This window comes from Primulina huaijiensis, chromosome 14, assembly GCF_012295235.1.
Source record: "Primulina huaijiensis isolate GDHJ02 chromosome 14, ASM1229523v2, whole genome shotgun sequence".
In the NCBI taxonomy this organism is placed as follows: domain Eukaryota; kingdom Viridiplantae; phylum Streptophyta; class Magnoliopsida; order Lamiales; family Gesneriaceae; genus Primulina; species Primulina huaijiensis.
This window is the reverse complement of record NC_133319.1, coordinates 19,501,475-19,513,076: the sequence shown is the minus strand read 5'-3', so window position 1 is coordinate 19,513,076 and position 11,602 is coordinate 19,501,475. Positions and strand designations below refer to the sequence as shown.

The 11,602-nt window shown below is 37.7% G+C and overlaps 2 protein-coding genes across 15 annotated transcripts; one reads left to right on the top strand and one right to left on the bottom strand.

Annotated features, from left to right (window-relative positions):
* Positions 1-5,417, top strand: LOC140956795 (carbamoyl phosphate synthase arginine-specific large chain, chloroplastic-like). Of its 2 annotated transcripts, XM_073413667.1 has the most exons (4): positions 1-86; positions 1,231-2,592; positions 2,699-3,391; positions 3,676-5,417. In XM_073413667.1, the coding sequence occupies exons 2-4, from the start codon at positions 1,273-1,275 to the stop codon at positions 5,224-5,226; spliced, it is 3,564 nt and encodes a 1,187-aa protein (XP_073269768.1). In that variant the 5' UTR covers positions 1-86; positions 1,231-1,272; the 3' UTR covers positions 5,227-5,417. The 2 variants fall into 2 exon arrangements, with proteins under 2 accessions (XP_073269768.1, XP_073269767.1); XM_073413666.1 differs by lacking the exon at positions 1-86 and having other exon boundaries at positions 1,205-2,592.
* Positions 5,418-5,735: 318 nt separating this feature from the next.
* On the bottom strand, positions 5,736-7,734 carry LOC140957439 (uncharacterized). 13 transcript variants are annotated; one of them, XM_073414683.1, is made up of 3 exons: positions 7,441-7,734; positions 6,279-6,958; positions 5,736-6,248 (listed from the first exon to the last, which is right to left on the bottom strand). In XM_073414683.1, exons 1-3 carry the CDS (start codon positions 7,592-7,594, stop codon positions 5,961-5,963), a joined length of 1,122 nt encoding a protein of 373 aa, XP_073270784.1. In that variant the 5' UTR covers positions 7,595-7,734; the 3' UTR covers positions 5,736-5,960. The 13 variants fall into 13 exon arrangements, with proteins under 13 accessions (XP_073270784.1, XP_073270785.1, XP_073270786.1 ...); XM_073414684.1 differs by having other exon boundaries at positions 5,736-6,242; positions 6,306-6,958; XM_073414685.1 differs by having other exon boundaries at positions 5,736-6,236; positions 6,306-6,958.
* Between the last annotated feature and the right edge of the window lie 3,868 nt (positions 7,735-11,602).

The following is an 11,602-nucleotide window of genomic DNA, read 5'->3' as shown; positions in this document are numbered from 1 at the left end:
GAACTCCAAGACTCGAGCACTGCGGGCAGCCAAGCCCCCGTTTTCTTCTTCTTCTTCCTCTCCGCCTCCTCCATTTCCAGCATTTAGTAAGTATCTACGTGAGTATTCCCATTTACATAATTCGTATTTACCGGATTTCTATTTGTTTTGTGTTATTGCCACCACTGACTCAGGTATTTGTTGAATTGACCCAACGAATATATGTTGTTGAAGAGATTGAGTTGTAAAAATTAGAGCTTTGAAGCTAAATACGGTGTTCATGAAATGGGTGTTCGGGATTTTCTGTTTTCCGCACCTGTTGCTGGCATGATGAGATATTGTTTACTATGGTTAACAATATGTATAACCGGGTAATGCATTCTTTACATTACATAATCACATGCCTCAAGTTCCAATCTTTTACAAAAAATAGACTTTTTAATTTCCAAATTCAACACTTTCGTAAAAGTCCAACAGGGATTCAATCCAGTGACATTTGTATAAACATGGTTTATGGACTTATGAGTTTTAATCGCTTTATTAGCTTAATATGCATAAATACTTTAAGAATGAATTTTTTGTTGTACTCTTGTTGTCAGTTAGGAACGGTTGGTTTGAGTAATTTGATTTTTTGGGTGACTCTGCATATGTTTTTGGGATCGGCTTGATTTAGACATAGATAAGATGTATGTTCTAGGTTTTATTACACTGTACAATATCTTTTTACTCAGAAAAATCTTTGCCACCTTAATTTGGACAGTGTGAGTTTGTTATGTGCTATGTTGCATGGATACGGGTACGGGTATCGTATCGAGCGGATACGACGATACGAAAAATTTACGACAAATTTTGAAAATATAAGACACTAAGTCTAGGATACGACAATTATTTAAATATATATAAATATTATATATATATTTATATAAATTTAGTATTAAAAATTAAAAATTGTGCATATATATATATATCGGCGTGTCGTATCCGTATCCGCTACTTCAGAAAAAAATTAGGAGTATCCGTGCTACATAAGTTATGTGCTTGATATGATCTATTTATAATTTATGAATGTAGCGAACTTTTGTACTGAGAATTTGAGGAGTTTTGTATCGGTGCTCCTTTCCCTTGCAACACAAACTCTCTTTTGTTGTTTGGTTAAATCATTCTTCTTTATCTGGAATTTTTTACTGTATGTTTAAGCGCATAATCACTGATCCCAGGTTTGTATTTTGGGATTTTTTTTTAAATGTATAGGAATACATCAAAAGGGCAAGGAAATAGACGTATTAAAAGAAGATGAATCATTGTGCACATCAATGTAAAAATGCTCTATATAACCTGGTTCAAGCCAATCCAAGTACACCCGTACGAAAGCTTTCCCCCCACCTTTTCCCCCAGACAAAAGTAGCATTAAAGAAGAGTTCAACAAGTCTCTACCTGTCATCTCGCCACTTGACCTTAAATTCTGCAAAAACTCAGGCTACTGGTGTAAAAAATGGTGATGGTTCATCAAATGGAGGGATTCTTGAAGGTGAAAAAGGTGTGGGCAAAAGAACAGACATAAAGAAGATCCTGATCTTGGGAGCGGGGCCTATTGTGATAGGTCAGGCTTGCGAGTTTGATTACTCAGGCACGCAAGCCTGCAAGGCTCTTAGAGAAGAGGGATATAAGGTGATCCTTATTAATTCAAATCCGGCCACTATAATGACTGACCCTGACATGGCAGACAGGACTTACATCGAGCCATTGACACCAGACTTGGTTGAGCAAGTGCTAGAAAAGGAGAGACCTGATGCTTTGTTGCCCACTATGGGTGGTCAGACGGCACTTAATCTTGCTGTGGCGCTGGCAGAGAGTGGTGCTCTTGAGAAGTATGGTGTGGAGTTAATTGGTGCAAAGCTTGATGCAATCAAGAAGGCAGAGGATAGGGATTTGTTTAAGCAGGCTATGAAGAATATTGGACTTAAGACGCCTCCTTCAGGGACTGGGACTACACTTGAGGAATGCATCGATATTGCCAACTTAATTGGGGAGTTCCCCTTGATTATCCGGCCTGCATTCACCTTAGGTGGGACAGGAGGTGGGATTGCTTATAACAGGGAAGAATTCGAGGCCATATGTAAGTCAGGGCTCGCTGCTAGTGTGACATCTCAGGTTTTGGTTGAGAAGTCCTTGTTGGGGTGGAAAGAGTATGAGCTTGAGGTTATGAGAGATTTAGCAGATAATGTGGTGATTATTTGCTCGATTGAAAATATCGATCCAATGGGAGTTCACACTGGGGACTCCATCACTGTGGCCCCTGCACAAACCTTGACAGATAAGGAGTACCAGCGACTCAGAGATTATTCTATTGCTATTATTAGGGAAATTGGAGTTGAATGTGGTGGTTCTAATGTTCAATTTGCTGTTAATCCTGAAGACGGAGAGGTAATGGTGGTTGAGATGAATCCTAGAGTTTCAAGATCATCAGCTTTGGCATCAAAAGCAACTGGTTTCCCTATAGCCAAGATGGCTGCCAAGTTATCGGTCGGTTACTCATTGGATCAGATTCCTAATGATATCACAAAGAAAACACCAGCAAGTTTTGAGCCTTCCATAGACTATGTTGTTACTAAGGTGATGCTCTCTTTTTTTTAGTTTTTATCTGGCTGGTTCACATATTATGACCTCTTGTTTTCACTCATAAATTTTAGTATCATCAAATATTTTTGTGCTAATGCAGATACCTAGGTTTGCATTTGAGAAATTTCCTGGATCAGAGCCAATTCTAACAACCCAGATGAAGTCTGTTGGTGAATCGATGGCAGTGGGCCGAACATTCCAAGAATCTTTTCAAAAAGCTGTGCGATCACTAGAATGTGGGTATTTTGGATGGGGTTGTGCACAAGTCAAGGAACTTGACTGGGATTGGGAGATAATAAAATACAGTTTACGGGTGCCCAGCCCAGATCGCATCCATTCCATTTATGCTGCAATGAAGAGGGGAATGAAGGTGGATGATATCCATGAATTGAGTTACATTGATAAATGGTTCCTCACTCAGCTTCAAGAACTTGTAGATGTGGAACAGTATCTTTTGGCTCGGAATTTGTCACAAATGACTGTTGATGACTTCTGGGAAGTGAAGAAAAGAGGGTTTAGTGATAAACAGATTGCTTACGCCATAAAGTCTACCGAGAAAGAAGTTCGATCAAAGAGATTATCTTTTGGGGTTAAACCAGTATACAAAAGAGTCGATACATGTGCTGCAGAGTTTGAAGCTGATACCCCTTACATGTATTCATCCTATGAGTTTGAGTGTGAATCAGCTCCCTCTCAAAGGAAAAAGGTTTTGATTTTAGGTGGAGGACCAAATCGGATAGGACAAGGGATTGAGTTTGATTATTGCTGCTGCCATACGTCATTTGCCCTTCAGGTTTGTGCATCTTAATTGATTGGTGCTCTATATAAGTTTCTCACTGTTTACTTCTTAAGATATACTTGTTTATGAACTTGTTGAGCCTTAATGTCTTTTTTGAGCAAGAGTAAAGAAATGCCAATTTACAAGTCAATTGAAAATTAGCGGAAATTGAGTGTGAAAAAATATTCAGGGACAGTAGGAATCTTATTGTTAAATTTCCGTTCGATCAGATTGTAGATAGTTTAGGTATTACTTTACTGGGTCGTCTTCTAATCTTGGAGTTCTTTCTCTTTGTATAGGATGCAGACTATGAAACAATCATGATGAATTCAAACCCAGAAACAGTATCGACAGATTACGACACCAGTGATCGGCTCTACTTTGAACCTCTCACTGTGGAGGATGTTCTCAATGTCATCGACTTGGAAGGACCTGATGGCATTATCGTCCAATTTGGCGGTCAAACTCCTCTAAAATTGGCTCTTCCTATTCAGCATTATTTAGATGAGCACAAGCCGAAGTGTCGAAGTGGTGCTGGATTTGTTAGCATCTGGGGCACATCCCCTGATTCTATCGATGCTGCTGAGGATAGGGAGAGATTTAATACAATTTTGAAGGAATTACAGATAGAGCAGCCAAAGGGAGGAATTGCGAAGAGTGAAAAAGATGCACTAGCTATTGCGGCAGACATTGGCTACCCTGTTGTTGTTCGACCTTCCTATGTTTTAGGGGGTAGGGCAATGGAAATTGTTTACAATGATGAAAAACTTGTAACTTATCTTGAAACTGCTGTTGAGGTGGATCCCGAGCGTCCCGTTCTTGTTGACAAATACTTATCTGATGCTATAGAGATTGATGTCGATTCACTCGCTGACTCATATGGTAACGTAGTGATTGGTGGAATAATGGAGCACATTGAGCAGGCAGGAGTCCATTCCGGGGATTCAGCATGCTTGCTTCCCACAAAAACTGTGTCATCTTCATGCTTAGAAACAATTAGAAACTGGACAACAAAATTGGCGAAGCGGTTGAATGTGATTGGACTCATGAACTGTCAGTATGCAATTACGGCTTCAGGGGAAGTTTTCTTGCTCGAGGCTAACCCTCGTGCATCTAGGACAGTTCCTTTTGTATCCAAGGCCATTGGTCATCCACTGGCTAAATATGCTGCTCTCGTTATGTCAGGGAAAACTCTCCAGGACTTGCAGTTCACAAAAGAGGTTATCCCAAAGCATGTGTCTGTTAAAGAAGCCGTTCTTCCATTTGAGAAATTCCAAGGAGCTGATGTTATTCTAGGTCCGGAGATGCGTAGTACTGGTGAAGTTATGGGCATCTACTACGAGTACTCAATCGCATTTGCGAAGGCTTTAATTGCTGCTGGACAGAAGCCACCTCTTTCTGGTACCCTCTTTCTCAGCTTAAACGACTTAACCAAGTCCCATCTTGCAACAATTGCCCGTGCCTTTCTTGAACTTGGTTTCAAGATTGTTGCGACTTCTGGCACAGCCCATGTCCTCGATTCCGATGGTTTTCCAGTCGAGCGAGTGTTGAAGATGCACGAGGGACGGCCTCATGCTGGTGATATGATTGCTAACAGGCAAATTCAGATGATGGTGATCACAAGTTCGGGTGATGATCTCGACCAAATTGACGGAAGACGGCTGCGAAGGATGGCTCTGGCTTACAAGATTCCTATAATAACTACTGTTGCTGGAGCTTTGGCTACTGCTGAAGCCATTAAAAGTTTAAAAAGCAGCAAGATTGAGATGTTAGCTCTGCAAGATTACTTCAACATTGACAACGAAACAGAGAGAAGCAGTACATTACAGTCAATTTCATCTCATTCTTAAGAAAGGATGCTGCACTTGTTATAAAGTGATATCTTTCCATCGATTTTACCGTTTCCCCACGACTATGCTTGCTGTGGTTTTTTAAAGCTCATGTTAAGGCAATTCTCTTCATATTTTGTGATCCAATGAAGTGCGTTGCGAGGTGTTTTATACCTTATTTTTAATGACACGGGTATAAAATATTATTAATTTTAATACATTTTTTGCTGCCTCAATCAATTTACCTGTAAAAAATAAAATAAAGTAGCAATTAAGGGTCCTTGCGAATAAGGACTTCGTTTAAATCAATATGATATATTTAAAACTTTAAATTAAATATCCACAAATTTCTAATTCGATAAATTAATTTTGAATATATTATTTTTATTATATGAAGTTAATATAATAAAATTTATATCATGAGCAGCATATACACCGATTTATTTAATTAAATCAATGAATAATATGCTTTACACATATCATTCTATCCTCTGTTTTATATGATATAAATATTGTATTCTCATGCAAACGAAGACGACAACTGATCATATATTTGAACTTTATTAAGACAACATTACAAAGAAACAAGAATTGATGCAACTTTCCTGTCTCTCACTTAATTCTCTCGAAACATAAAAAACTTGAAAAAAAAAATGTAATTTTCGTTATTAGAATGCGGCAAATAATATATTAAACTCTACGATTCATCCTTTTGAGATGAAACAGAAGTGGTAATTTACAGCTTTTTGAGATGATCATGGATGAAATGGAGGGAGTGGTGGGAAATGACCAAACTTGGGGTGATTCAAGTACTTCGGAGGTAGCTCTGGGACAGGAGGGCAAGGTTTCTTGATCACTGGTGGATAATATGGAGTTGGAGGTGGCAGAGGCTTGGTCACCACTGGCGGCTCGGGTGTAGGCTTGTAGACAGGAACCGGAGGGGGCAGAGGCTTATAAACAGGTGGCTCAGGTTTGGGCTCGGGCTTGGGCTTGTAAACCGGTGGCTCGGGCTTGGGCTTGTAAACAGGTGGCTCGGGCTTGGGCTTGTAAACTGGAACAGGTGGCTTATATACCGGTGGTTCTGGCTTGTAAACAGGAACAGGTGGCTTATATACCGGTGGTTTCGGCTTGTAAACCGGTGGCTCGGGTTTGGGCTTGTATACAGGTGGCTCAGGTTTGGGCTTGTAAACTGGAACAGGTGGCTTATATACCGGTGGTTCTGGCTTGTAAACAGGAACAGGTGGCTGATAGACTGGTGGTTTCGGCTTGTAAACTGGAACAGGTGGGTTGTAGACTGGTGGTGTTGGCTTGTAAACCGGAACCGGCGGGTTGTAGACCGGTGGATTCGGCTCGTAAACGGGGACCGGGGGCTGGTAGACCGGTACTGGGGGAGGAAGGAACCAATAGAAGTGCTTCTTCCAAGGATCAAATGGGTGAGGAGGGAACTTGAAAATCGGCCAAAAGAACTTGGAAGTGCACAATGCAGCTGAAAATTTGAGATTCTTGCTTGGGCTAAAGGTGTATATGCCTTTGGCATGGGATTTGAACACGATCTTTGAGGCCTCTAGGCCATCATGGGCTGGGCAAGCAACCGCAGCCGCGCTGTGCAGCTGCGCGTAGCATTCTTTTTTGAGTGTTTGTCCAAATGTATTCGGGATCGGGACCTTGAATTTTCCTTCATCATCGAGCTCCCTGAAGCCGATTCTTTCCATCTTTCCGTCTTCGAGCTTGCAGTCTATGCTTACGCGAAGCCCTGATCATTCAAAAAGCTAAGAACTCGAGCATCCAAATGAAATATTAAACCAAGATTAAATGATATATATATCAGTTGAAATTTTAAGTTTCTTGATTATTCTGTCAGTAATTGTCTTGTGTTATTTATATTAAAGTCGAGAAACATCATATTGATGTTTCAAATATCAATCTGAGGAAAAGATAAATAAAAAAAACACTAACAATACAACATATCACGTAATAATATGACTTTGTTGTTCTTAAACCGAACGAACAAATGATATCCACTATCTCGGAAAAGTCAAAAGACCGCGAAATTCCATATAAAATTAATAGCTTTCTGTCAAAACCATGTCTTAAATGAAAAAGTCAACCCAAATGTATTTTGAATTACGTGCTTTAAAAACATCATCTCTCAAAAAATTATATATTTTACGCTGGGGTTTCTTGCTATCTTTTCACAAAAGGACTCTCATTATTTGCAATCGGTTCGTTGATTACCTGAAAATGCCTGGCTGGTTTTGAAGTGATTCTCCTCACAATCCGCACACTCTCCAATCCCTACGACCTCGAACGTATCAGCATTACTGAAACTCACTGCAGATAGTAAAGACAGAACAAAGAAACCCCCGAAAAGGGAATTTTGAAGCCTCATTTTCACCCACTGATCAGCTTTTATCCCTCCAACCAATTACTCAGAAACAAAAGGGCATTTCCCCACAGCTTGTATGCATATCAGAAACTATGCACACACATATATAATATAATATATATATATATATTTTATTTCTGAATGAGTGGATGGAGTACATGAAGATATATATTGTGTATATATAGTGCTTGCTGGGATCAGTTTGCTATGCATAAAGAACCCAACCAACAGGTAGAACTTAATGAGATCACATGTTGGTTGGTCTCATTGATTTTGCATTTGTCCCGTCGGCCAATAAGTTAAGGGAAGATAATTATCGTAATTTGATAGTCCTTTTTCATGCTTGCTTATGAATACAGCTTTGTTTAAAATCGTAAAATATAGCTATGTCTCTATGTCTCATCTTTTTTCAGACTCTTTTATCTTCTAAAACTAGTGTCATTACCCCGCAAATGGGGCAAATAGGCATAGTTTTTAAATATCTTAATTTAAAAAATATTTACTTTTACATGAGTATTTACAGTATTAACCGTCTGTCGTACTAGAAGTTATAATATAATGGTAATGCATATGCGTATCTCCAATTTTTAAAATCATATAACAGTCCTATCGTCATTTGTTGATTTCTCTCATAGCAGGCTTGTCGTTTTATCAAAGCTGACAAATGTTTTATACTTTTCTGAAATCTTACAAGGGCTGATAAATACAATTTACCATATTTTTTATGTATAAACTTTATGCTAAAGAAATAAGGAGAAAACAATTAGTTGTGTGAGTTGGCATAAATTGGATTTAGGTTATCTAAATAGTTATAATAAGTTACTTATCTTCACTTCTAATTTTTTTTAGGAGTGCTGACATGACGTAGAACATGTTAGAAATATTTGATACCATGTCCAGATCATGTCAAAAACATGTCAATTTCCGGTGCTATAATAGTGATTCTTAAAAAAATGTCTAAAAAGTGCAAGAAAACCAAGCTATTGCACTAAGATAATTTTGACTATTGGAGGACCAAACTCTAATTTAGTCAAGCTTACATAATCAATTTTGCTATTTTTCCATTTATGTCCACGTACTAAAAAAAATATAAATTTTACATTTTAAAATACATTAAGCTTTAGTAACATTATTAGCTCGGGGAGCAAGTGTTGATCGTTGTTCCTTAATTCGAAATGATACTAATATGTAATCAAGAATTATAATATTACATGTAGCCATTTTTTTTTTTTTGGCATCATTACATCAAATAGTTACAATGTGGCGATTTCGATGGATGTTGTTTTACCAATAATTATAGCTGGTGGTAATGATGCAACTGACCAAATCTTTTTAAAACGCACAACAGCTTAAGAACCACGGTTCGATCTCTCTTCCAGCAAGGACAATTATTTCACTCAACAATTGTCATTCTAATAATTGCACTATTTGTAATAAATGAGAATCGAACCCGTAACCTTATCTCTTATACCGTACCAATTGTAGGACCGAGCGTTCGTTGCTTTACAAAGAGTTATAGCTGGTGGTAATTGTGGAGACCCGAACTTAATTCAATTCTTAATTACTTTCTGGGAATAATTAATCAATTATAATAAACAGGGTCTAAATTTTTTTTTTTTATTACGAGAGTACGCAGCATATGAAATAAGTCTTATCTTATCTACAAGATCACTATCCAGATCTAAGTACAAGTCCTGTACAACAGTAAATCATAATAACTACCGTCTCTTCACTACATCTCAGGTGATGTAATAGATATACTCCTAAGTCCGGATCTCCACGCTAACTGTCTTCTCTCATCCTCTTCTTGACCCTGATCCAGCCCTACCTGTTGTCATGCACACATACAGACAAGACAACAGCCGGAAACTCCGGTGAGAAATACATCCCAGTATAAACAATGTAAACATGCAATCATATAAAAACATATATAAAAGCATATAACCGCTATCATTAACATGTAGCAAATCAACAAACATGAATGATATGAAACTGTAAATCAACTAGTCATCTCAGACTCGACGCAATCGACGCGTCATCTCAGACTCGACTCACTCCTAATCTAGGGATCCCGGTTCTAGATATTGACAAATATATCGAATCTCAGTCGATAGGAATGAATCAACCCTAAACGACATCGATATAATTCGTATATCCAGTGTCTGGACGAATCGGCCGCAGAATTGACGAATCAGCCAAGGACTAGGCGAATCAGCCACTGACCAGACGAATCAGCCGGTGATTAGGCAAATCAGCCGATGACCAGACGAATCAGCCGGTGACTAGTACATACATTGTCTATGAATCAATAGACTACAAACATCAATCTCATCAATTGCAAATATCAATGCAATAAAATAAAGTATGTGATTTAGGGAAACTCGAGTCAAACCTCACTCGAGTTGTGCAATCCCAACTCAACATTAATTTATACCTTTCACTCTGTTACTCTGACTATGTCGAAGTCTCTGATTCAAAGCCTGTCAATATCAATCTGGCAATAACAATATCGAGGGTACAGTATCAATACACCACTTAATCAATACTGGATATAATCAGAATTCAATCAAATTCTGTTTCAACAGCACAACGTCAAAATATCAATATACCCAGCAATACCATATCAATCAGATCTCCATCCCAACACCTTATAATCGATAACAATTCAATTCTGATATCAAACCGACTCCAAAATTCATAACAATTTCATATGGTATCTGTTCCTCAATCCAGTTTTGATTATACGATGTCTAACATGTCAAGAACATCATATAGGAATCATATCAGATTCTGACAATATCATAATTTCAAAACATATCAGAACGTAGCAAAACTTACGTCCAGTTGTAGCCTACGTCGATAGGAACACAGTACCGAAGTCGGATTCAAAATCTGACTGACGGATCTTTCACAATCACAAATCTAAAAAGGCGTAATGATTTTTCTCGTTTTTCCCTTGACCTTTCTCGATCTTTCCTCTTTCTCATTGAGGAATGAAAGCTTTATATTATATATGTCCAATTGCATGTAATGATATGTGTCATCATTTTTCACAACTTTCAGGCGGCGCTCGGGCGGTCAAAAACTACCGTTCGGGCGCCAGACGTTCTGTCGAAAGACATGCTCTTGCAATGCATTGGCGCTCGGGCGGTCGTTTTCTACCGTTCGGGCGCCACAGGTTCTGCCCGAAAATCACATAACTCATATGTTTTAATCAATTTGGTCTCGGAGTGGTCCAACTACACTCACATCAATTCATGATCAATAAATCATATCAGATTACGATAATCAATTTCTCGAGCATTACAGTAATGATGCAACTCAAATATTTTAAACTGCACAAAAATTCAAATAGTTCGATCGCTTTTCTATCAAAAACCATTATTCCACCAAACATATCAATATCATCCACAGGATTATTGAAAAATAGATACATCCCCTTACTTTTTTTTTCCCCATAATACAAGTCTTGTTTTTCAAATATTGAACAAATTTAGTTGACAAAAGTATGTTGTTTCACGTGAATTATTTGACTTAAAGATTTTGAATGAGGTTTCCGTAATTTCCCCATTTTTTGCTTCCCAACTGTGTGTGTTGACAGGAATATTAACCCATAATTAATTGGGAAAAAAAATAAAATAAAGGAAAATAAAATTGTTGAGACAAATATACAATATTATATTTGAATATGGTGTGACCAAAAGAAAGGAATTTCCACAAATTGAAGTTAATACAAACCTGTCTCAAACAACTGTGTCAATAGAAAGATTAAATAGACTAATTATGTTATTAATTAAGAAAAATAAAAAAATTAATCGATTTTGCTATATCTCCTAATATTTATCTCCTATTTTTCCCTTAGCTAATAATGATTTACTAAAGTGATTGTTTTAACAACTCAAAATAAAATATAATAAAATCATATTTGATTTAATTTATAATAAAATTTAATATACATGCACACATGACAGTTTACTTTGTAAGAAACTCTGAATTAAAAAAATTAAATGT